The 26520-nt window shown below is 47.7% G+C and overlaps 1 protein-coding gene and 4 non-coding genes across 5 annotated transcripts; all 5 read left to right on the forward strand.

Annotated features, from left to right (window-relative positions):
- The first annotated feature begins 6915 nt into the window (after window positions 1–6915).
- Window positions 6916–8926, forward strand: LOC140076758 (uncharacterized). Its single transcript, XM_072123446.1, has 2 exons — window positions 6916–7033; window positions 7960–8926. Exons 1-2 carry the CDS (start codon window positions 6947–6949, stop codon window positions 8887–8889), a joined length of 1017 nt encoding a protein of 338 aa, XP_071979547.1. The 5' UTR covers window positions 6916–6946; the 3' UTR covers window positions 8890–8926.
- Window positions 8927–10582: 1656 nt separating this feature from the next.
- Window positions 10583–10654, forward strand: TRNAH-GUG (transfer RNA histidin (anticodon GUG)). Its single transcript has one exon. It is a non-coding gene; the product is annotated as a tRNA-His (tRNA).
- A 1438-nt stretch (window positions 10655–12092) lies between these two features.
- On the forward strand, window positions 12093–12164 carry TRNAH-GUG (transfer RNA histidin (anticodon GUG)). The gene has a single exon. It is a non-coding gene; the product is annotated as a tRNA-His (tRNA).
- A 1386-nt stretch (window positions 12165–13550) lies between these two features.
- On the forward strand, window positions 13551–13622 carry TRNAH-GUG (transfer RNA histidin (anticodon GUG)). The gene has a single exon. It is a non-coding gene; the product is annotated as a tRNA-His (tRNA).
- Window positions 13623–22762: 9140 nt separating this feature from the next.
- TRNAH-GUG (transfer RNA histidin (anticodon GUG)) lies at window positions 22763–22834 on the forward strand. Its single transcript has one exon. It is a non-coding gene; the product is annotated as a tRNA-His (tRNA).
- Window positions 22835–26520: the final 3686 nt, after the last annotated feature.

Consider the following 26520-nt stretch of genomic DNA (forward strand, 5'->3'; position numbering starts at 1 on the left):
ATGGATCCATGACACCACCACCACCAGCCTGAGCCGCTGATACAAGGCAGGATGGATCCATGACACCACCACCACCAGCCTGAGCCGCTGATACAAGGCAGGATGGATCCATGACACCACCACCACCAGCCTGAGCCGCTGATACAAGGCAGGATGGATCCATGACACCACCACCACCAGCCTGAGCCGCTGATACAAGGCAGGATGGATCCATGACACCACCACCACCAGCCTGACCCGCTGATACAAGGCAGGATGGATCCATGACACCACCACCACCAGCCTGAGCCGCTGATACAAGGCAGGATGGATCCATGACACCACCACCACCAGCCTGACCCGCTGATACAAGGCAGGATGGATCCATGACACCACCACCACCAGCCTGACCCGCTGATACAAGGCAGGATGGATCCATGACACCACCACCACCAGCCTGAGCCGCTGATACAAGGCAGGATGGATCCATGACACCACCACCACCAGCCTGAGCCGCTGATACAAGGCAGGATGGATCCATGACACCACCACCACCAGCCTGACCCGCTGATACAAGGCAGGATGGATCCATGACACCACCACCACCAGCCTGAGCCGCTGATACAAGGCAGGATGGATCCGCGCTTTCATGTTGTTGTACCAAATTCTGACCCTACCATCCAAATGTCACAGCAGAAATCAAGACTCATCAGACCAGGCAACGTTTTTCCAATCTTCTACTGTCCAATTTCGATGAGCTTGTGCAAATTGTAGCCTCAGTTTCCTGTTCTTAGCTGATAGGAGTGGCAACCGGTGTGGTCTTCTGCTGCTGTAGCCCATCTGCCTCAAAGTTCGACATACTGTGCGTTCAGAGATGCTCTTCTGCCTACCTTGGTTGTAACGGGTGGCGATTTGAGTCACTGTTGCCTTTCTATCAGCTGGAACCAGTCTGCCCATTCTCCTCTGACCTCTGGCATCAACAAGGCATTTCCGCCCACAGAACTGCCGCTCACTGGATGTTTTTTCTTTTTCGGGCCAGGGCCATTCTCTGTAAACCCTAGAGATGGTTGTGCGTGAAAATCCCAGTAGATCAGCAGTTTCTGAAATACTCACACCAGCCCTTCTGGCACCAACAACCATGCCACGTTCAAAGGCCACAAATCACCTTTCTTCCCCATACTGATGCTCGGGAGAACTGCAGGAGATTGTCCTGACCATGTCTACATGCCTAAATGCACTGAAATGCCGCCATGTGATTGGCTGATTAGAAATTAAGTGTTAACGAGCAGTTGGACAGGTGTACCTAATAAAGTGGCCTGTGAGTGTAGATAAGTAGTCCCAGCACACATCCCCAGTATACAGTTAAGTAGTCCCAGCACACGTCCCCAGTATATAGATAAGTAGTCCCAGCACACGTCCCCAGTATATAGATAAGTAGCCCCAGCACACATCCCCAGTATACAGTTAAGTAGTCCCAGCACACGTCCCCAGTATATAGATAAGTAGTCCCAGCACAGGATTGAAATATCCAGTAGCCTCCCCTCATCAATGAAATGTCTAGCAGCGACCTCCCCTCACTAATAACATGTCCAGCAGCGACCTCCCCTCACTAATAACATGTCCAGCAGCGACCTCCCCTCACTAATAACATGTCCAGCAGCGACCTCCCCTCACTAATAACATGTCCAGCAGCGACCTCCCCTCACTAATAACATGTCCAGCAGCGACCTCCCCTCACTAATAACATGTCCAGCAGCGACCTCCCCTCACTAATAACATGTCCAGCAGCGACCTCCCCTCACTAATAACATGTCCAGCAGCAACCTCCCCTTATTAATGAAATGATCACAGCACTGACCTCCCCTCACTAATAACATGTCCAGCAGTGACCTCCCCTCACTAATAACATGTCCAGCAGTGACCTCCCCTCACTAATAACATATCCAGCATCAGCCTCCCCTCACTAATAACATGTCCCAGCAGCGACCACCCCTCACTAATGACATGTCCAGCAGCGACCACCCCTCACTAATAACATGTCCAGCAGCGACCACCCCTCACTAATAACATGTCCATCAGCGACCTCCCCTCACTAATACCATGTCCAGCAGCGACCTCCCCTCACTAATAACATGTCCAGCAGCGACCTCCCCTCACTAATAACATGTCCAGCAGCGACCTCCCGTCACTAATAACATGTCCAGCAGCGACCTCCCGTCACTAATAACATGTCCAGCAGCGGCCTCCCCTCACTAATAACATGTCCAGCAGCGGCCTCCCCTCACTAATAACATGTCCAGCAGTGACCTTCACTCACTAATAACATGTCCAGCAGCGACCTCCCCTCACTAATAACATGTCCAGCAGCGACCTCCCCTCACTAATAACATGTCCAGCAGCGACCTCCCCTCACTAATAACATGTCCAGCAGCAACCTCCCCTTATTAATGAAATGATCACAGCACTGACCTCCCCTCACTAATAACATGTCCAGCAGTGACCTCCCCTCACTAATAACATGTCCAGCAGCGACCTCCCCTCACTAATAACATGTCCAGCAGCAACCTCCCCTTATTAATGAAATGATCACAGCACTGACCTCCCCTCACTAATAACATGTCCAGCAGTGACCTCCCCTCACTAATAACATGTCCAGCAGCGACCTCCCCTCACTAATAACATGTCCAGCAGCGACCTCCCCTCACTAATAACATGTCCAGCAGCAACCTCCCCTTATTAATGAAATGATCACAGCACTGACCTCCCCTCACTAATAACATGTCCAGCAGTGACCTCCCCTCACTAATAACATGTCCAGCAGCGACCTCCCCTCACTAATAACATGTCCAGCAGCAACCTCCCCTTACTAATGAAATGATCACAGCAGTGACCTCCCCTCACTAATAACATGTCCAGCAGTGACCTCCCCTCACTAATAACATGTCCAGCAGTGACCTCCCCTCACTAATAACATGTCCAGCAGTGACCTCCCCTCACTAATAACATATCCAGCATCAGCCTCCCCTCACTAATAACATGTCCCAGCAGCAACCACCCCTCACTAATAACATGTCCCAGCAGCGACCACCCCTCACTAATAACATGTCCAGCAGCGACCACCCCTCACTAATAACATGTCCAGCAGCGACCACCCCTCACTAATAACATGTCCAGCAGTGACCTCCCCTCACTAATAACATGTCCAGCAGTGACCTCCCCTCACTAATAACATGTCCAGCAGCGACCACCCCTCACTAATAACATGTCCAGCAGCGACCACCCCTCACTAATAACATGTCCAGCAGCGACCACCCCTCACTAATAACATGTCCAGCAGCGACCTCACCTCACTAATGAAATGGTCACAGCAAAGCTTCCCCACAATTAATGAAATGTGCACAACAGAGCCTACTTGAAAAAAATCCTCTATACTTTCCTGCTCCGTCCTATCCTCTTCCTGCCTGTGCGCACACAATTACTGTTCCTGGACGGGAGTCCCAGCATCATATTAATATATGTCAGGAGCCTGTGTGGTTTTGCAGCGGCTCCTAACATCTTATATATGACGCTTGTAGTCCCATCCCTGGAAGAGCATGCCACGAAATGCAGCCACCATTCAGCTCTTGCTTCATGGACCAAGCACATTCATGAGCTTTAGTCCTCAGTCATTGCAAAAGCAAAGTTTTTTTATATTACGTAGTGTGGGTTTATTTTTTCAATATTTTACATTTACAGATTTTTTGCTTTATTAAGTAAATAAAATGTAAGAAAGTATTTGATCTCCTTTTAGCTCTGATGTTTGCTTTTATGTTTTAGTTGTAGCCTATCTCACCATAAAGTCTATACTTTTTATGTAATGTTCTTGAGTGACTATTTACCTATAATTATATTTTTGCATGTTGTGCCGCAGAAAATTGTAAACTCCCCTCTTATTTTTGTTTGATTTTCATGTAATAACTGGATTATCCAAGTAAATTATTATTTGACCTTTATTGTCTTCTATCCCCGTGTAATAATTTGCTATTCACAATTTTTTTTTTTTAGTTTTTATAATTGTATGTAAAATGTTGTAGCTTTAATTTATTTAGCATCTCTTCTTCTAGTGCTGGTGCCATGATAAGATTTCAGTACAAGGGAATGTTTTTGGGAGGCTTCACATATGGCAGCCGTGATCGTATAGTGGTTAGTACTCTGCGTTGTGGCCGCAGCAACCCAGGTTCGAATCCGGGTCACGGCATTTGTTTTTTTACAACAGTTTGGTTGAGTTTTTTTTTTTAACAGGTTTGAAATTCCAGGTTTTATAAAACATTGTTTTTCACATGCATTTGTTATTTAACAGAATTTGCTAACACCTTTTTTTTCCCCCTTATCATTTTGCATGTGTTGTAGCTGTGCACTACATGTGACCTTTAGAAGCCAGTGCTCAGCTGTTTGTACACCCCTGAAGGGGGACTGCTACCAGTAATTTTAGGATTAGTAAGAGTTATCATTGGCTTGACCAAAACAGATACATTTTCTACAGTAGAGAACTTTGTTTTTGTGTTAGTTATCAAGCGCAATTACCATCTGTGCATCGTAAACCCCTTTCCTGCAAATGAGTCCAATACGGAAACAATACAGAACAATACAGAAAGAAAATCTACCACATGGATGCAGTAATGTACACCAAGCACACTTTCACACCGGAGTGTGGCCCCTGAAAAAGGATCCTTTCTTCCCACATCATCTAATGGCCTCATTTTGGAGAAAATCATCTATTAAAGTCATGCAAATGAGCCTCAGGGACCCCTGTCTACATCACAGAAGACTCTTCTGGCTCCATGGACTTTCAAATATGACGACACCAACTCTGGCTTGGAAGGGGACGGAGGAGGGGGGGGTCAATAACGCCAAACAGAGACATGAGGAATTTATTTGTACATTGTCTGCCTTCTTGTACAATCATTTCACACTACTTTTTTGTCTCAATTGAGACTTTTTTTGTCAAGTTTTCTTGAGACTGTTTTGTCTCAACTGCGACAAAGTCACAACATGTAGTACAGGCAGACAACATGGTAATAAATCCCCCATGGGTTTAATCTTTATTCTTTTTTTTTTTTTTTAGCTGGAATCACTTTCATTGTGTTTTCAACCACATGGGACCTAACAAGGGAGACAATGCGAATGTTTTCTGGAAAAATACAGAAGGTAAAGGGAACATTGTATCCTTGTGACATTTAGGTTCAAAATAACAGGTCATGCACAATGTTCTGTGTCCACAACCAATCGCAGCGTGAACCTCCCCATTGCCTTTATTATTAAATGTTACATTTTATGTCGGCATTTGATATGAAAGGTGATACGATGGGTGTGACACAAGTCAGTTTGTTTGCTTTTGATATTAGACATAATTGTATTCATGCAGAATCAATTTAATCCATCAGATATAGAATTTATTTCCTTTTATTTGCATAAAGTGTCATTTGAGTCTTTTCTTTTTTCTATGTCGGCAATAGATTTTCTTTCAGTTCTTTAACCCAATTCCGACTGCACACTGACAAAAGACGTGGGTCTCGAGTCTTTGTGCTCTAATCAAGGGAGCGGGACCTGGTCTCCGGCTGCAGGACACAACCAGAGACCCTAGGGCAGTGGTGGCGAACCTATGGCACGGGTGCCAGAGGTGGCACTCGGAGCCCTTTCTGTGGGCATCCAGGCCTTCACCCCAACACATAGTTTTCCAGCTAGGACTTAAGGTTTTCTCCTGTAATCCAATACAGCCCAGGACGTGCCATGCTCAGCGCTATTTGGCTGCCAGAACTACAGGAGGAGCATGAAGGCGTGGACAAAGATGGATTGTTATTGGACCTTCTGCTCAGGGTCCCCTGATCCTACCTCTTCAGGGGACCCCGGAGGGAAGCTAGAATCCAAATTTCTACATCATCTTTCTAAGCTATTGGTGAACTCAGGAGGCCAATACGATAAAATCTGCGATACAGCAGGGATCAATAAGTTACTGCTTACATTGTCATGTTGGCACTTTGCGAAATACAAGTGGGTTTTGGTTGTAGCTTGGGCACTCTATCTCCAAAGGGTTCGCCATCACTGTACTAGGGAGACGGCAGTGTGCAGGAGTTATATTATCATGTTTAAATATTTATCTAAGGAAAAGGGGAGACTTGACCTTTTATATTTTAATATAATAATATAATATATATTTTTTTTTATTTTTGTGAACTTTTTTTAGCGGTTTCACTACTTTTAAGGCCCCCTGGGTCATATTGATGGAAATTTAAAATGCCTGACAGACAAATAGCGCCCAAATATCTGAATTGCCTGCTTTTTAAAAAAAATAAAAAATTTATATTTTGATATCTGCATGATAGAATAAAGTTATGGCTTTTTGTTGGAGGGGAGTAAAAAACAGACACACAAAAAACGGTTTACCCGATATTCTGGTTGATAAGTAAGTGTGGCTGTGGCTCTCCTCTACCATGCATAGGGAGGCTCTGCTCAGACTGCAGCCGTGTAATGTTTGAAAACAGAAAGTATAACCTGGCATAAGGTTAAAATCTATAACTTTTATTGTTTTGTTAAAAACATTGGGTTTAACCATCAGTGCTTCAAGCTGACACGTTTCGGGCATACGAATTGGTCTTAGCTTAGCCGGGACCTGATGTTTTAAAGAACACAATTAAAGTTATGGATTTTATGGTGCTGGGACATACTTTCTGTTTTCAAGCAAAAAACTAAAAAGGCTGAGTCTTAGCTGATCTGAAGGGGTCCATTCCAACACTGGAGCTTTTGTATGGATCTGTCAATATATTTAGCCCGGAAAACCCTTAACATTTTTGTACAACTAATATTACATAGACATCAACTCAGCTGGCACCCCGATGGATTTTAAGTCACCAACTGCAGTAATTATTAACAACGTGACCTTCTGTTTTTAAGAGAAGATAACACATTGTAGTAACGCGGTGACATAACTATGTGCAACCAAGATAAAACCCAGCAAAGGCTCGGAGCACTCAGCAGAATATTCTCCTCTTACCGAGGCTCCTGGACACTTTCCAAGGTAAGGAGATCACATTGGTGGAAGTTCTTCCTCTGGATTTCAATGAATGTATTTAGTTAAGGCTAGATGCACACACATGTGCCCGCCATACCGTAGCACCGTACCCGGCACCGGGGAGAGGAGGAGGTGAGCCCCTCTCTGTAGGGATATATGGCACACGGCCCCCTATGCTGAGAAAAGATCGGACATGTCCTGTCTTTTCACGGCTACGGTACGGTACTACACATGCGGCACCATACGGTGCCACACTTCCATTGCCAGCCAATGGGGGACGTATATGTGGCGACTGTATATACGACCCCCAACGGTCGTGTGAATTTGCCCTAAGATTGATACTATTATTACTTCACAAAGTTATACTTAATGAAAGGACCTTGGTAACAGGCCTGTAGTGTATTACTGAGAGAAGGACACAAGCTTCCCCACTGTCTCTGTCCTTAAAATACGTGTACGTGTGACATCCGCTCCTGTACTGGATGGTGTAGTGTTTAGGATACTTCCCATCTATACCCTAAGCCAGGGACGTAAGTTGAGGTGGTGCAGAGGGTGCAGTCGCAACCGGGCCAATAAGGTGTCACTTTTTCGATATGAGAAGTATAATAAAGCTTAGCTGGGGGCCTGGCACAGACCTTGCACCCGGGGCTCATCAGCCTTCCCTAAGCATAGAACAGGAACATGTGAATAGCTCCCTAAGGTACTTCTAAGGCAATGATGTAACCTATATCGATTGGTAAGACTTTTATGCTTAAAATGATTTAGTTTGCCCCCTTTATAAATATATTTAGACACATTTACGACCTGTATGACAATAAATGGGGCATGACTTGGTGGGAAAAGCTGGGTACGTCAAAAATGTTGTCCCGAATGGCATAACTTGGGGTAATAAGGAATTTTTATTTATTTATTACTATATTTATTTATTTTAGGAGAAAATGTTGTGGTCATTCTCCTTCCTGTGCCTATGGCTTACTATAGGTAGCGCACAAGAGATCATTTATGGCCGGAACAAGTATATTGAATATCACGTTGGAAACATGAGCTTAATTTTCACTGCTCCCCATGGAGGATCACTGACACCGTCTTCAATCCCCGCTCGAGATGCAGGATGTTGGCAGAAAGATACAAAAAAGTGCTTTTACACCCATTCCTGTCCCTCTGGAGCAGTGAAAGACTCTTCTAATTGTCTGGTCACCACTGTAAAGGACCTGTACACTCAGGAGATGGCATTGGCTGTGGCAAAGGAAATATGTCGTCTAACTGCTGGCTACTGCCCTCACGTTGTGATTAACAATCTGGCACGTTCAAGGCTGGATCCTAACCGTGACAAGGATGAAGCAGCCTTCGGTGTCCCCGATGCTGATCAAGCTTGGGACGAGTTCATGGGTTTTATCCGTACTGCCAAATCTGACATGTCCCAAGGTTTAGTGATTGATATCCACGGTCAGTCCCATCCTGAACAGTGGATTGAACTCGGCTATCTCATTTCCAAAACCAATTTAGACACCGGCAGATTTTTAGCATCCGACACTTCCATTAACGCCTTATCGAAAAGACGGGTGGATACATCTTTCGAAGAATTGCTGCGCGGAAAGCAAAGTTTAGGAAAGTTTATCGAAGAACAAAATGTGAATTACGTTTGTGTCCCTGCTCCATCAAATCCTGGACCCAACGGTGGGAATTACTTCTCCGGAGGGTACATCACCAGCACTCATGGCTCCAAAACATCCGGAGAGGTGGACGCAATTCAAATTGAGCTGCCCAAGTGGATTCGAGACAGCGCTGAGCGCCCAAAATTTGCCCCTGTATTAGCAAAAGCCATTCTGGATTACTATCAGTTCAGTTTTGAGAAAATGTAACGGAATTCTTCATTCATTAAACATTTGATTAACGCAATTTAGTTTTTTTGTTATATTTGTTGAATTTGCTTTCTCTTATTTTCATGTATACAGGCGGTCTCTGACTTTCCGACTTACAGACGACCCCTAGTTACAGACAGACCCCTCTGCCCCCTGTGACCTCTGGTGACCTCTCTGGATGTTACTATAGTATCAGGCTGCAATGATCAGCTGTAAGGTGTCTGGAATGAAGCTTTACAGGCGGTCCCCTACTTAAGGACACCCAACTTACAGACAACCCATAGTTACAGACAGACCCCTCTGGTGACCTCTTTGGATGTTACTATAGTCCCAGGCTGCAGTGATCAGCTGTAAGGTGTCTGTAATGAAGCTTTATTGATAATCCTTGGTCCCATTACAGCAAAAAATGTTGAAAATCCGATTGTCACAGGGACAAAAAAAAGGTTTGTCTTGATCTACAATTATAAAATAAACCAGTTCCGACTTACATACAAATTAAAGTTAAGAACAAACACGCTTTTTTGTATGTAACCCCAGGACTGTCTGTATATAAATGCTGAGTGACTGAGAAGATGTCAAACATAAGGAGCCTTTAAATTTCCTGAGTCAGTAAAGCTCCAGACTTGGAACGTTGCAGATGCCACAATATAGATAACAATCCACAGTTAAAGGGGTTTTCACTTTACTGATAGAAAGTGCAGCTCCATCGCTCAGTGAGTGCAGCTCAGCTCGGTGCCTCATGTTTATTCCAGCTCCAGAGGAAGCCAAAATGATCCCTTTAGTGGGGTTCCTAATTCTATAGATGGGTCATAGCATAATATCTTAGATAACTCTAAATGTGGATACAATTAATTTTGTCCTTTAACCCATTTAGGACCACGACTTTTCAGTCTATTGAATATCCGTCCCGTCTTATCTTTTTTTTTCTATTTTTCCATTAACAAGCCCTTTTTATAGCTTTGTAATCTACAAGGCAAATTGTAAAAGTTTCCATTGCCACGATTTAATATTCTGTGCCATGTACTAGGAAGCTGGAAAAAAATCCAAATGTGGTGGAATTGGCATAAAACTAATTTGATCGGGTTTATTGTTACGGCTTTCAATGTGCTGTTGAGTGGACACTTCTCCTTTATTCTTTGGGTCAGTACGATCGCAGTGATACCGAATTTGCATAGTTTAGTCTCTTAATCCAAAAACCTGGCATTAAAAAGCCTTGCATCATTCTGACACCCGTGACTTCTTCTGACCTCACTGTACAGAGCTGTGTAAGGTGTCATTGTGTGCGGATGTGATGACCTTTCTTACTGATACCATTTTGTCACCTTTGATGACTTTTTATTCAAAAAGCTAAATTGTGAAAATGTGGAGATTCAGACTTTCCTGAGTATTCTGCTATAAGGTTCTAGTTATAAATTTTTGTATTTTTAAACATTAAAAATTTTGGGGCGTGGCAATATCTAGCGTGTTTATGATTTTACAGGTTTAGTTTTAAATGAGGTAGGACTAGAATATTTTGTGCTTTTTAATATTCTTAGTGTTTGTACTCGAGGTCACGTGATCCCGGTGTAAGGGATTTTTCACACCCTCCTAACAGCATCGGAGGTTCCTTTGAGATTAACACTGCTGGGAGGTTTAACCATCAAAGGAGTTTCCTCAAGTTAAGTGAGCTGTGACATCCATAGTTACAGTATCAGCCGTGATCGTATAGTGGTTAGTACTCTGCGTTGTGGCCGCAGCAACCCCGGTTCAAATCCGGGTCACGGCATGTTTTTATTTTTAAATATACAAATAATTCATAGACAATGTAAAACAGTAATTGCAGATAAAATATTCATACTATAGCAGAGGAAAAAACTGTACAAATATTTGTGTATACTGTATATACTTGAGTATAAGCCGACCTGAGTGTAAGCCAAGGCCCATAATTTTACCACAACAAACTGGGAAAACCTATTGACTGGAGTATAAGCTGAGGGTGGGAAATGCATTGGTCACAACCTCCCAGTATATAGCCTGCCTGCACCCCTGTAGTATATAGCCTGCCTGCACCCCTGTAGTATATAGCCTGCCTGCACCCCTGTAGTATATAGCCTGCCTGCACCCCTGTAGTATATAGCCTGCCTGCACCCCTGTAGTATATAGCCTGCCTGCCCCCCTGTAGTATATAGCCTGCCTGCACCCCTGTAGTATATAGCCTGCCTGCACCCCTGTAGTATATAGCCTGCCTGCCCCCTGTAGTATATAGCCTGGCAGCCCCCAGTAGTATATAGCTTGCCCTCCAGCCCCCTGTACTATATAGCCAGCCCCCAGTAGTATATAGCTTACCAGCCCCTATCCCCCCAGTAAATAGCCAGAAGTCCCCCAGTATATAGCCAGCAGCCCCCTGCCCCTAGTATATAGCCAGCACCCTGCCCCCAGTATATAGCCAGCCCCCTGCCCTCAGTATATAACCTGCCAGCAATACCCCAATATAGCTAGCCCCTACCTCACTAAATAGCCAACCCCTGCCCCAGTATATAGCCAGCCCCCTGCCGCTCATTATATAGCCAGCTTTCCCCCAATATAGCCAGCCAGCACCCTAGCCCCAGTATATAGCCAGCCAGCATTCCTCCAATATAGCTAGCCCCCTGCCCCAGTATATAGGCAGCTAGCATTCCCCCAATATAGCCAGCCTCCTGCCCCAGTATATAGCCAGCCAGCATTCCTCCAATATAGCTAGCCCCCTGCCCCAGTATATAGGCAGCTAGCATTCCCCCAATATAGCCAGCCTCCTGCCCCAGTATATAGCCAGCCAGCATTCCCCCAATTTAGCTAACCCCCTGCCCCAGTATATAGCCAGCCCTTTGCCCCAGTATATAGCCAGCTAGGTTTCCCCCAAATAACCAGCCCCCTGCCCTAGTATATAGCCAGGCCCCTGCCACAGTATATAGACAGCAACCCCTGCCCCCAGTATATAGATATAGAGTATGTGGAAAAAATTATGTTTGCCCTTTAACCCATTCAGGATCCAGAACTAGAATATTTTGTGCTTTTTAATATTCTTAGTGTTTGTACTCGAGGTCACGTGATCCCGGTGTAAGGGCTTCTTCACACCCTCCTAACAGCATCGGAGGTTCCTTTGAGATTAACACTGCTGGGAGGTTTAACCATCAAAGGAGTTTCCTCAAGTTAAGTGAGCTGTGACATCCATAGTTACAGTATCAGCCGTGATCGTATAGTGGTTAGTACTCTGCGTTGTGGCCGCAGCAACCCCGGTTCGAATCCGGGTCACGGCAGGTTTTTATTTTTAAATATACAAATAATTCATAGACAATGTAAAATAGTCATTGAAGATAAAATATTCATACTATAGCAGAGGAAAAAACTGTACAAATATTTGTGTATACTGTATATACTCGAGTATAAGCCGAACCGAGTGTAAGCCAAGGCCCATAATTTTACCACAAAAAACTGGGAAAACCTATTGACTGGAGTATAAGCTGAGGGTGGGAAATGCATTGGTCACAACCTCCCAGTATATAGCCTGCCTGCACCCCTGTAGTATATAGCCTGCCTGCACCCCTGTAGTATATAGCCTGCCTGCACCCCTGTAGTATATAGCCTGCCTGCCCCCCTGTAGTATATAGCCTGCCTGCACCCCTGTAGTATATAGCCTGCCTGCACCCCTGTAGTATATAGCCTGCCTGCCCCCTGTAGTATATAGCCTGGCAGCCCCCAGTAGTATATAGCTTGCCCTCCAGCCCCCTGTACTATATAGCCAGCCCCCAGTAGTATATAGCTTACCAGCCCCTATCCCCCCAGTAAATAGCCAGAAGTCCCCCAGTATATAGCCAGCAGCCCCCTGCCCCTAGTATATAGCCAGCACCCTGCCCCCAGTATATAGCCAGCCCCCTGCCCTCAGTATATAACCTGCCAGCAATACCCCAATATAGCTAGCCCCTACCTCACTAAATAGCCAACCCCTGCCCCAGTATATAGCCAGCCCCCTGCCGCTCATTATATAGCCAGCTTTCCCCCAATATAGCCAGCCAGCACCCTAGCCCCAGTATATAGCCAGCCAGCATTCCTCCAATATAGCTAGCCCCCTGCCCCAGTATATAGGCAGCTAGCATTCCCCCAATATAGCCAGCCTCCTGCCCCAGTATATAGCCAGCCAGCATTCCTCCAATATAGCTAGCCCCCTGCCCCAGTATATAGGCAGCTAGCATTCCCCCAATATAGCCAGCCTCCTGCCCCAGTATATAGCCAGCCAGCATTCCCCCAATTTAGCTAACCCCCTGCCCCAGTATATAGCCAGCCCTTTGCCCCAGTATATAGCCAGCTAGGTTTCCCCCAAATAACCAGCCCCCTGCCCTAGTATATAGCCAGGCCCCTGCCACAGTATATAGACAGCAACCCCTGCCCCCAGTATATAGATATAGAGTATGTGGAAAAAATTATGTTTGCCCTTTAACCCATTCAGGATCCAGAACTAGAATATTTTGTGCTTTTTAATATTCTTAGTGTTTGTACTCGAGGTCACGTGATCCCGGTGTAAGGGCTTCTTCACACCCTCCTAACAGCATCGGAGGTTCCTTTGAGATTAACACTGCTGGGAGGTTTAACCATCAAAGGAGTTTCCTCAAGTTAAGTGAGCTGTGACATCCATAGTTACAGTATCAGCCGTGATCGTATAGTGGTTAGTACTCTGCGTTGTGGCCGCAGCAACCCCGGTTCGAATCCGGGTCACGGCAGGTTTTTATTTTTAAATATACAAATAATTCATAGACAATGTAAAACAGTAATTGCAGATAAAATATTCATATTATAGCAAAGGAAAAAACTGTACAAATATTTGTGTATACTGTATATACTTGAGTATAAGCCGACCTGAGTGTAAGCCAAGGCCCATAATTTTACCACAAAAAACTGGGAAAACCTATTGACTTGAGTATAAGCTGAGGGTGGGAAATACATTGGTCACAGCCTCCCAATATATAGCCAGAAGCCCCCCAGTATATAGCCTGCCTGCCCCGTTCCCCAGTCTATAGCCAGTCTCATGCCCCATTATATAGCCAGCCAGCATTCCCCCAAAATAGCTAGCCCCCTTCCCCAGTATATAGCCCGCAGTCCCTGCGCCCCAGTATATAGCCAGCAGTCCCTGCGCCCCAGTATATAGCCAGCAGTCCCTTTGCCCCAGTATATAGCCCGCAGTCCCTGTGCCCCAGTATATAGCCAGCAGTCCCTGTGCCCCAGTATATAGCCAGCAGTCCCTGTGACCCAGTATATAGCCAGCAGTCCCTGTGCCCCAGTATATAGCCAGCAGTCCCTGCACCCTAGTATATAGCCAGCAGTCCCTTTGCCCCAGTATATAGCCCGCAGTCCCTGTGCCCCAGTATATAGCCAGCAGTCCCTGTGCCCCAGTATATAGCCAGCAGTCCCTGGGCCCCAGTATATAGCCAGCAGTCCCTGCGCCCAAGTATATAGCCAGCAGTCCCTGTGCCCCAGTATATAGCCAGCAGTCCCTGCGCCCCAGTATATAGCCAGCAGTCCCTGGGCCCCAGTATATAGCCAGCAGTCCCTGCGCCCAAGTATATAGCCAGCAGTCCCTGTGCCCCAGTATATAGCCAGCAGTCCCTGCGCCCCAGTATATAGCCAGCAGTCCCTGCGCCCCAGTATATAGCCAGCAGTCCCTGCGCCCCAGTATATAGCCCGCAGTCCCTGTGCCCCAGTATATAGCCAGCAGTCCCTGTGCCCCAGTATATAGCCAGCAGTCCCTGGGCCCCAGTATATAGCCAGCAGTCCCTGCGCCCAAGTATATAGCCAGCAGTCCCTGTGCCCCAGTATATAGCCAGCAGTCCCTGCGCCCCAGTATATAGCCAGCAGTCCCTGCGCCCCAGTATATAGCCAGCAGTCCCTGTGCCCCAGTATATAGCCAGCAGTCCCTGCACCCCAGTATATAGCCCACAGTCCCTGCGCCCCAGTATATAGCCAGCAGTCCCTGCGCCCCAGTATATAGCCAGAGGTCCCTGCACCCCAATACATAGCTTACCCCCTACCCCGATCGAAAAGTCACCTATACCCCTATATTATACCAATAAAAAGTACAACTCCTACCGCAGAAAATAAGCCCTAAAATAGCTCAATCAGCAAATTAATTAAAAAAATGTAAAAAATGTAGGGGCCAAAGCAAGTTTTTTTTGGAAAAACATTATCCCTCGGCACGAGCCAATGTAAATACTTGCTATAAAACATCTGTGGTGGTAAAAAGCTCAGTATAAATGTAGATAGATTCTCTGGGTGGTGGAGTTTCCAAAATAGAATCATTTATAAAGGGGGGGGGGGGGCACTGTTATCGTAGGTCAGGAATATATACTGTCCCCTGAAAACAACGGCATCAAAATCTGCCCTATTGTTGGCTCCAGGACCTGGTGCGACAGGTAATTGTCTTTTGTTGTTGACAAGAACCTGCTGCCTTTGAAGGACCTGCAGGTTTCTGCCCCCCAGTATATATTGGGGTAATTGAAGTCCCCCATGATAAGTACTTCCCTGCGCTTTGAAGCCGCATCCATTTCACTTATCAGCATTTCCTCTGCTGCCTCCATTATATTTGGAGCCTAATAACAAACCCCTAGTAATATTTTATTATTCTTTTTCCCTCCCCTTCTCTCCACCCATAGGGACTCTACATTTTCATTTGTGTCACCGATGCCATCTCGCAGGACGGGCTTGAGGCAAGAATTCACATATAAACAAACCCCTCCCCCTTTATTGTTGAGACGTTACCTTTTTATTCTTTGTGTCAGTACAATTAAAAAGATACTAAAATTTGACATTTTTTGAATTTGAACTTTTAGTTAAAAAAAAAATCCTATTTCATCATTTCAGCCCCCCCTTGGCTACTTGAGCCCTAGGGGGTCTGACCACTTATACAATATACTACAATACATCTGTAATATCCAAGACCCTACCCCCCCCCCCCCTACTGCAATCTGCAGAACGGAAGACCACAAGTCCTCCTGCCTGCTCCATACCTGTGCGCGGCTCCAGAAGTCCGTTAGTTTGCTCTGTGCAGAACAAAGTTTATACAGTCAATCCATTTGAGTTTTCAACCTCATTTATCAAAAAATTCCATATTTCCACAAAAACAGGAAAGATAGGATATTATTTTTAATCAAATTTGTTCTTGTGGGGGCTGTGCCTATAGGACATTGCAAGACTTCACCAAATGGGGTGAATGGGGCAAATTTTTAGCTTTTCAATATTTGTAATGTTTGTACAGTGTGGAGTCCTAACCAATTACTGCACATGATGTGGGGACTCCCCATTCAGTTGGCGTCATCTAATCCCATTATTACTTACGTTCCTACCCCGCCCTAAGCGGGCCCCCCAATAATACAACCGGACACCAATTGACAGTGGAATGTGGCGGCCACAGCAGCCTAATTTTAATAACAAATATTTTAGGTACAAGAATATAAATAACATAAATAACATGTCATAACAGTATAACAATATACAACATTGCAAAAAATTGCCAGTAGAAAGAGGTCTATGAGGGCCGGTGAAATAAGAGTGTCCGCAGGGGTTTTATTACCCCCCCCACGCCGCACCGCTCCGGCTCGTGGGGGTGACAAATAGTCACGGACACCCGAAAACATATATTCCCTGGTCCACCCGTGGGGTGTGACCAACCTCACTTTATTCCAACCACCACTGACCACTTGTTAATGCTGCACTTCCCACCGGCCCTCCTAGACCCCGCCACAGGCTGCGTGACAGTAAATACATTTACCCAGCTCACCAAAAGGGGAGGGCGGGCGGGCGTTCGTTCCCTGATGTCGCAGCAAGAGGAAGAGGAGGAGGAGCCCACATCCTTTTAAACCCGGCGGGGGAGCGACGCTCGCGCGAGACTCTCCCACCCCCCGCGAGCGCCCTCCCCCCGCCGCAGTAACTTAACCCCGGAACTTCCGGGTCACCCCCATCACGGCGGGCCTGCGCTACAGGCTCCGCCGGACCCTGCGCTCCGGCCCTAACTTGATGTGGGGACTCCCCATTCAGTTGGCGTCATCTAATCCCATTATTACTTACGTTCCTACCCCGCCCTAAGCGGGCCCCCCAATAATACAACCGGACACCAATTGACAGTGGAATGTGGCGGCCACAGCAGCCTAATTTTAATAACAAATATTTTAGGTACAAGAATATAAATAACATAAATAACATGTCATAACAGTATAACAATATACAACATTGCAAAAAATTGCCAGTAGAAAGAGGTCTATGAGGGCCGGTGAAATAAGAGTGTCCGCAGGGGTTTTATTACCCCCCCCACGCCGCACCGCTCCGGCTCGTGGGGGTGACAAATAGTCACGGACACCCGAAAACATATATTCCCTGGTCCACCCGTGGGGTGTGACCAACCTCACTTTATTCCAACCACCACTGACCACTTGTTAATGCTGCACTTCCCACCGGCCCTCCTAGACCCCGCCATATGCGGACAGTAGTAACCCCTTACTGCTGTGCGCTGCGCCACACTTGAAAACCCTGCTGAATCCCTTCCCGGATACCCAAAGCCCACAAATCTATACCCATGTCTGTCAAGTGAACACCGTCCTTGCGCCTAAATTGCGGGTCCGTATTTTCAAGATCATCATGGCGAACTGCAATACCTCCATGCCGTACTATAAATTTGGACACCGCCTTATTAACCTTAGCCCTTGCTCGGTTCAAACTGTTAACTGATCTGGCGTTACGCCATTTCAAACGGGGTAAAATATCGGACCAGATAATTATAATACCCGGAAACAACGACAGAAGCCGCATTATGTCATACTTCACATCCCTTATTAAAGATTGCGAAGTGCGCGCCCCTAGGTCGTTCCCGCCTAGGTGAAGACATAGGATATCAGGGTCCCTATCCATTCTGGCATAAAAATGGAGCTGAGGGAGAAGAGCACTCCATAACATACCCCGGGTCCCCATCCAGTGCACTTCCGCTTCTTCTCTAGAGAGCCCCAACATGCGGCCTTGAGGGCGAACATCAATCCTGCGTGCGCCCCAAAAAACAAAAGAGTGGCCCACTATCCAAATTAGGCATTGCTTGAACGCTACAAAATAAACAAAAACACGGGTGTGGGGGGGGGGGGTTAGCTGACATGACGATATATGGACAACAAAGACAAAAACTGGGGGAAGGGGGTTATAGGGAGGTGTGGGAGGGGGGATGGATTAAGTTGGGGCGAACATAAAGTTTGAACCTTTTCGATTCCCAACGACCAATCTGCTTTATCATGTCGTCCGGCAGTCCCCATCGAGCCGCCTTCGTGGCTGCCCCTATGCGAAATGAATGCGAGGCGAACTCCCGTGGATCGAGACCCAAACTCGATAAGACCCTTCTAAATACTGCCACAAATTGATATTTTGTGAGAGGTCTACCATCTTTGTGTACTAACAAAGGGACAAGTCCCTCCGGGCGAGCTGTCAAAAATGCTGCTAGCTGCTCAACCGGGCAACACGTGGATTGCGGTAACTTATTCAGTACTATCCTACATCCTTTACCCACTTGATCCGTTTTTGATCTGGCCAAATAACACTCCACCTTATCGCTGAAGATACGGACGGCCGCAAGTGGCAGCCCGTCCGGCCTGGCAGCGCTGGAGCTGATCAATTCACTCACCCTGAACGCTCCAAAGAATGCCAGGGTGAATGCTGCTTTAAATAATAACACCTCGTAAGAGTCCCTACAATGGCTGGGAAGAGACGCCAGCAGGCGCTCCAGGAGGTTAAATGAAACCGGGCGCCGGATATTAGTGGAGTGTTGAAAACTACGACTATAACCCTTTATTGCCTGTTTAATAAGAAAGTGTTTCGTCATGTCATGAACGGAAAATAATTTAAACCAGAATGCTAGCGCAGCTAATTCCTTCCGCATAACCGGTGGGGATACGCCCCTATTCAATCTATGCCCCAGGAAGCCAAGCAATACCACTAAAGAATCATCCTGATATGGGATAACTTCTAAACTAACACACCACTCCTCCCATGCCCGACGTGTTACCTCATAAACCCTCCACGTACCCTCTGTCACTGATTTTTTAACAAAGGAAAGTGCGACCTGAACGGGATGTCCCAGACGTGATCCGGGAAGGTGCACGGGTATTGATCCGCCTGCGGAGCCAGATCCCGGAATTTCTCCCACTGAAAACGAGAGAGAGCATCAGCTATCAAATTGATCTCCCCCGGAACATGCCTGGCGCTTAGCCAGATGTTATTAGCCACGCATAACAACACAAGATGACGCAGGAGATTAATAACAGGCGGGGAAGAGGCAGTCAAGGATGTTAAACACTGAACAACTGCCATGTTATCGCAGAAAACCCTCAAACGCTTGTTGGCTAATTTTGGGCCCCAGACAATCAATGCCGTCACAATGGGAAACAATTCTAGGAGTGCCAAGTTCTTAGTTAGTCCTGCTTCCCTCCATGATTGTGGCCATGCCCCCGTGAACCATGCTCCCTGAAAATAGGCCCCAAAGCCCAAGCTACCAGACGCATCCGTGTAGAATTGCACTTCAGTGTTAGTTGCCCACTCCTGCATCCATACAGACCTACCATTATACTCAACCAAGAACTGCGCCCAGATCGCAAGATCCGCTCGATGTGCCGCCGATAACCGAATGAAATGCAGGGGGGAACGTACCCCTGCCGTGGCCGAGGCCAGCCTCCGGCAGAAAATCCTGCCCATGGGAATAATTCTTGTGGCAAATGCTAACTTCCCCAGTAAAGACTGCAACTGACGCAAGCGCACTTTGCGGGCCAAGCGCACCGCCTCTATTGATTCCCGCAAGTCCTGCAGCTTGTCCTGCGGCAAGCGGCATTCCATTGCAACGGAATCAATCTCGATTCCTAAAAAACGCATAACGGTCGATGGGCCTTCCGTTTTCTCTGGAGCTAGAGGAACTCCGAACTGCACCGCAACCCTCTCAACCGTTTTTAACAAAATCGCGCAAACATGAGTATTCGCAGGGCCGATACATAAAAAATCATCCAGATAGTGTAAAATGGAGTCAAGACCAGACTCCCTCTTCACTACCCATTCCAGGAAAGTACTAAACCGTTCAAAATAAGAACAGGAAATAGCACAACCCATTGGGAGGCAACGGTCAACAAAATACTCTCCCTCCCAAACGCAACCCAATAAGTGAAAAGATTCTGGGTGCACAGGCAGGAGACGAAAAGCTGACTCAATGTCAGTCTTTGCCATCAGTGCCCCTACACCCATGCGTCTAACCAACTCCACAGCCCTATCAAAAGAAACGTAGGTCACCGAGCAGAGTTCCTCCGTGATGCCGTCATTAACTGACAGGCCCGGGGGATGGGATAAATGGTGTATTAGACGAAATTTATTAGGCTCCTTTTTGGGAACAACTCCTAATGGTGACACTATCAAATTTTTTAGAGGTGGATTCTTGAAGGGACCCGCTATCCGACCTAATGCTACTTCCTTGAACAATTTGTCATGAACCACCTGCGAATGCTCTCTAGCGGATTTTAAATTTTTAGTACAAATAGACCCCGTAACTGAAACCGAAGGAATTTTAAAACCTGATGAAAAACCCTCACTCAAGAATTCTGCTGCTTCCCTATCGGGGTATTCATTTAGCCACGGCTGCATCTGCTTTGTTAGCACTGGCGTCCTCCCCCTTTCTAGCAGTATCGGAGGCACGGCCTCTGCCTCTCTTAAAGCATCTAGCTGCGGGATGCGTGCCGGCGCAGTGGGAACACTCGTGCTTAAATTTGCACGTGTTTCCAAAGCGGCAGCTTCCTTCATTAAATTGCCAGCAACAACCAGGCCGGCCGGCGATTGCCTGAGGCTGTGATGTTCCTGGGAGGGCTGGCCAATATGAGGGGGCTGTACGAAAGGGTTGGGGCCCCACTCTGGCTGCCACCATTAAACGCATCCATAGGCTAATGTCCCTATGATCCCACCGCATAGAGGGACGCATCGCCCTGCGCTGCCGGAATTGCTCGTCATAACGGAGCCAAGATACACCACCGTAAAGGCGATGCGCCTCTCCAATCGCGTCCATATAGGAAAACAATGCTGAACAATGTTGTGGCGCTTTTTCCCCAATTACGCTTGCCAAAATGGCAAATGCTTGAAACCAATTATTAAATGTGCGAGGTATCAACCGGTACCTCCGCTTCTCCTCATCCTCTTTCTTATAATCCTCTGGACGGGGTTTATCCAAATTAAATTTGTCAAGAGGAAGTAGTGAAAAAATCTCCACATACTCGTCTCTCCAAATCTTTTCTTTAACCTCCTGTTTTAAATGACAACCTAACGGGCCCTCAAAACAAACATATATCTCGCTTCTAACGCCATCCTCAAGACGCATCTCGGGTATGGCCGACGTTTCAGTCAGCGAAACTACCCGAACTGGTCCTGCAACCTCCTGTTGCGAACAGGTGGAGGATGGAATTATTACGGGAGGTGGAACCGTTACCGGGGGTGGAACCGCTACAGGAGGGACCGCTATGGGAGGTGGAACCACTATGGGGGGCGGAGTTGCCACCGGGATTGCTACCGCAACCTCCTGTTGTGACCATACGGGGGTTGGATTATTGGTGTTCAAGGCCCTTCCCATGAACTCCTGAAAACCTGTCCATAAGTTTGCTACCCAAGGGGGAAGGGAACTAAACCCACCCGCTCTAGCATTAATGTTGTTAAAAGAATAGATTTGTGGGGGTGGAGGGGGGACAGGGGGGAGGGGGGAAGGGGCTGTGTGGTACTCACCAGGCTGCCCCAATGCAGGGAAAACAGCCGTAGGGCCGGATCCAGGATCTGCAGGCTGTACGTTGTTGATCGGGGCAGGCAAGTCATCTGGATGGAGGATGATGGAGCAGGCCGGAGAGGACTGCCGTGTAGCAGGGACATGCTGCGGCGACTGCACGTGTGGGGAGGCGGGAGCAGGTGGGGGATGGACCACTGCCGCCACCACGTGGTGTTGGGGCCTAGGTGAAGCGCTGGCCTCATGCGCTAATGGTGATGCAAGGGGGGGCGTAGGGGGCGCTCTGACCCTCCCCCGTTCTCTGGCTGCCTCATGTTGCGGGAAAGGAGACCTCTGCCTTGTGGCAGAGGCGTTGACTCTGCTGGGCCTTGGTGTAAGTGGAGGTGGGGTCTGCTGCGCCTGGGAAGGTGTGCGGCGGCGGGACTTGGAAGCCCTAGCGGTGCCTGCAGGGGAAGGTAAGCCCCTCTTACCTGCAGACGCCGCCGTGTGTGTCCCCCGCGTGGCGGTCGTACCCGGCCGTGCAGTACCGCGGCTGGTGGTGACATCAGGTGGGGAGCTGTCAGGCCTGAAGCGCTCAGGGGGGCGAGCCCTGCGCGCCGGCCGTTGCTGCTGAGGAGATGGCGGTGCCGACGGGGTTAATGCGGCCTGCAGCTGAGCACGCAACCAATCCTGGCCGTGCTCAGCTGCTGCCGCACGCATGATGTCCTGGATGTGGGCCATCCTCTTCCTCTGGCGACGTCCGTTCGTTCCCTGATGTCGCAGCAAGAGGAAGAGGAGGAGGAGCCCACATCCTTTTAAACCCGGCGGGGGAGCGACGCTCGCGCGAGACTCTCCCACCCCCCGCGAGCGCCCTCCCCCCGCCGCAGTAACTTAACCCCGGAACTTCCGGGTCACCCCCATCACGGCGGGCCTGCGCTACAGGCTCCGCCGGACCCTGCGCTCCGGCCCTAACTTGATCCCAGGGTAAGGCCGTGTTCACACCCTCCTAACAGGATGGGAGGTTCTGCAGTCCTTTGAGATTACAACCGTTTCTAGTCTTTAACATCAAAGGACCTTCCTCAAGTAAAGTGAGTTGTGACATCTGTGACTTCATCATCAGCCGTGATCGTATAGTGGTTAGTACTCTGCGTTGTGGCCGCAGCAACCCCGGTTCGAATCCGGGTCACGGCATGTTTTTATTTTTAAATATACAAATAATTCACAGACAATGTAAAATATTTATTGAAGACAAAGTATTCGTATAGTAACACAGATACAAAATACCGATATTTCTAGCAATGTATTACATATATAAATGATGATGAATTATTATTAAGCCCTTAGTGACATGTGATGTATCTGTAGGTCACACGTCATGGATGTGCCGGCTCCTTCACACACGCTGTAGTATTGCAGTATAAGGTGTAAATAATAAGATACCGTAGGGTTCGAGTCCCTAGATAGTCCCGCAAAAAAAAAAGATACCTTATACAGCAAAGTATGAAACAGTTATTGGGGTGAGAGAAAAAAAATTAAACCTATTGAATCCTATATATTTGGCATCTCCCGACCCAAAGAATAAAGTGTAATTTGGAGATGACATTCCTACGGTAACACCAGTTTCTTACATGCAGATGTAACAGATCTTTTTATCTCAGTGCTTCCCCCTGCTGTTCCATTGTCTGTAGTGATGCATTGTGGGAAAGATGGGGTTCACAATCCATTGTACTGTAATGCTGCTCGTCAGCTGGATTACTACTCAGTACAATGGAAAGCCTCAGGCATCCGATCATGTCAGTAGTTATAGGCAGTTATAATTTAGGCGGTTCGGGTGGCAGCCCAGGGCCCAAGCCTTCTAGGGGGCCCATGACCACCCAAACCATCCACTAAATTTTATAAATACATAAAATTACCTTCACCCATGAAATGCTTATAACATAATGTTAATGTTTTCTCTGTTTTTCTCCCATTTTTCTTCCGTTTTTTTCATTGTCTCTGAATTTTTCTTCCATTTTGTCTGTGTCGTCCCCCAAAAACTTAGGTTTAAAGGGATTGTCCACTTTCAGCAAATAATTGATATTGTTTGTGTATACAATTTTCCAATATACTTTCTGTATCATTTCCTCACCAGTTTCAAGATCTCTGCTTGCTGTCATTCTATAGAAAGCTTCCATGTTGACTTCCAGTGAATAGCGATCTGTCCCTGGTCATGTGATGTCACACAGATGCACGAGCTGTTACTATCACATAGCTCCTACGATAATAACAGCCCGTGCACCTGCATGACATCACATGACCAGGGACAGATTCTATCCACTAGATGTAAACAGAGAAGCTTTATATCGAATGACAGCAAGCGGAGATCTAGAAAACAGCGAGGAATTGATACAGAAACTAAATTGGAAAAGTGCAGAACTTTTCATTACACAAACTTTTAATTAATTATTTGCTGAAATCGGACAACTCCTTTGAAAATATCGTTCCTGGCTCTTTCAGTGAAAAAAATGGACAGTGCAATAGGCTTTTATTGGCTTCCGTGATCCGCATCATTTTTTCCATGGACAACGGATCAGTGAACATACAATCCAATGTGAAAAGACCCATAGAAATCCACGGCTTTGTGAGGCGTCCGTGGAAATCACTGAACCACGGACGTAACAACAGCGCCGATGTGAATGAGCCCTAAAGCCGGACACTGATAGGAGTTCATCATTGTCACCACTGATTAATAACATCTATATATATATATATATTGTATTGTGCAATCCATATACACTCACCGGCCACTTTATTAGATACACCTGTCCAACTGCTCGTTAACACTTAATTTCTAATCAGCCAATCACATGGCGACAGCTCAGTGCATTTAGGCATGTAGACATGGTCCAGACAATCTCCTGCAGGTCTCCCGAGCATCAGTATGGGGAAGAAAGGTGATTTGTGGCCTTTGAACGTGGCATGGTTGTTGGTGCCAGAAGGGCTGGTCTGAGTATTTCAGAAACTGCTGATCTACTGGGATTTTCACGCACAACCATCTCTAGGGTTTACAGAGAATGGTCCGAAAAAGAAAAAACATCCAGTGAGCGGCAGTTCTGTGGGCGGAAATGCCTTGTTGATGCCAGAGGTCAGAGGAGAATGGGCAGACTGGTTTGAGCTGATAGAAAGGCAACAGTGACTCAAATCGCCGCCCGTTACAACCAAGGTAGGCAGAAGAGCATCTCTGAACGCACAGTACATCCAACTTTGAGGCAGATGGGCTACAGCAGCAGAAGACCACACCGGGTGCCACTCCTTTCAGCTAAGAACAGGAAACTGAGGCTACAATTTGCACAAGCTCATCGAAATTGGACAGTAGAAGATTGGAAAAACGTTGCCTGGTCTGATGAGTCTCGATTTCTGCTGCAACATTCGGATGGTAGGGTCAGAATTTGGCGTCAACAACATGAAAGCGCGGATCCATCCTGCCTTGTATCAGCGGCTCAGGCTGGTGGTGGTGGTGTCATGGATCCATCCTGCCTTGTATCAGCGGGTCAGGCTGGTGGTGGTGGTGTCATGGATCCATCCTGCCTTGTATCAGCGGCTCAGGCTGGTGGTGGTGGTGTCATGGATCCATCCTGCCTTGTATCAGCGGCTCAGGCTGGTGGTGGTGGTGTCATGGATCCATCCTGCCTTGTATCAGCGGCTCAGGCTGGTGGTGGTGGTGTCATGGATCCATCCTGCCTTGTATCAGCGGCTCAGGCTGGTGGTGGTGGTGTCATGGATCCATCCTGCCTTGTATCAGCGGGTCAGGCTGGTGGTGGTGGTGTCATGGATACATCCTGCCTTGTATCAGCGGCTCAGGCTGGTGGTGGTGGTGTCATGGATCCATCCTGCCTTGTATCAGCGGGTCAGGCTGGTGGTGGTGGTGTCATGGATCCATCCTGCCTTGTATCAGCGGGTCAGGCTGGTGGTGGTGTCATGGATCCATCCTGCCTTGTATCAGCGGCTCAGGCTGGTGGTGGTGGTGTCATGGATCCATCCTGCCTTGTATCAGCGGCTCAGGCTGGTGGTGGTGGTGTCATGGATCCATCCTGCCTTGTATCAGCGGCTCAGGCTGGTGGTGGTGGTGTCATGGATCCATCCTGCCTTGTATCAGCGGGTCAGGCTGGTGCTGGTGGTGTCATGGATCCATCCTGCCTTGTATCAGCGGCTCGGGCTGGTGGTGGTGGTGTCATGGATCCATCCTGCCTTGTATCAGCGGCTCAGGCTGGTGGTGGTGGTGTCATGGATCCATCCTGCCTTGTATCAGCGGCTCAGGCTGGTGGTGGTGGTGTCATGGATCCATCCTGCCTTGTATCAGCGGCTCAGGCTGGTGGTGCTGGTGTCATGGATCCATCCTGCCTTGTATCAGCGGCTCAGGCTGGTGGTGGTGGTGTCATGGATCCATCCTGCCTTGTATCAGCGGCTCAGGCTGGTGGTGCTGGTGTCATGGATCCATCCTGCCTTGTATCAGCGGCTCAGGCTGGTGGTGGTGGTGTCATGGATCCATCCTGCCTTGTATCAGCGGCTCAGGCTGGTGGTAGTGGTGTCATGGATCCATCCTGCCTTGTATCAGCGGCTCAGGCTGGTGGTGGTGGTGTCATGGATCCATCCTGCCTTGTATCAGCGGCTCAGGCTGGTGGTGCTGGTGTCATGGATCCATCCTGCCTTGTATCAGCGGGTCAGGCTGGTGGTGGTGGTGTCATGGATCCATCCTGCCTTGTATCAGCGGCTCAGGCTGGTGGTGCTGGTGTCATGGATCCATCCTGCCTTGTATCAGCGGCTCAGGCTGGTGGTGGTGGTGTCATGGATCCATCCTGCCTTGTATCAGCGGGTCAGGCTGGTGGTGCTGGTGTCAT

The sequence above is a fragment of the Engystomops pustulosus genome, chromosome 9, assembly GCF_040894005.1.
Source record: "Engystomops pustulosus chromosome 9, aEngPut4.maternal, whole genome shotgun sequence".
NCBI classification, from domain to species: Eukaryota; Metazoa; Chordata; class Amphibia; order Anura; family Leptodactylidae; genus Engystomops; species Engystomops pustulosus.

What these genes read in the sequence shown, in the direction of transcription:
- LOC140076758 (XM_072123446.1), top strand. Translation starts at nt 6,947, where the DNA reads ATGTGCAACCAAGATAAAACCCAGCAAAGGCTCGGAGCACTCAGCAGA. An exon ending in GCTCCTGGACACTTTCCAAG is followed by an intron (nt 7,034 to 7,959) that starts GTAAGGAGATCA and finishes TATTTATTTTAG; the next exon opens with GAGAAAATGTTGTGGTCATT.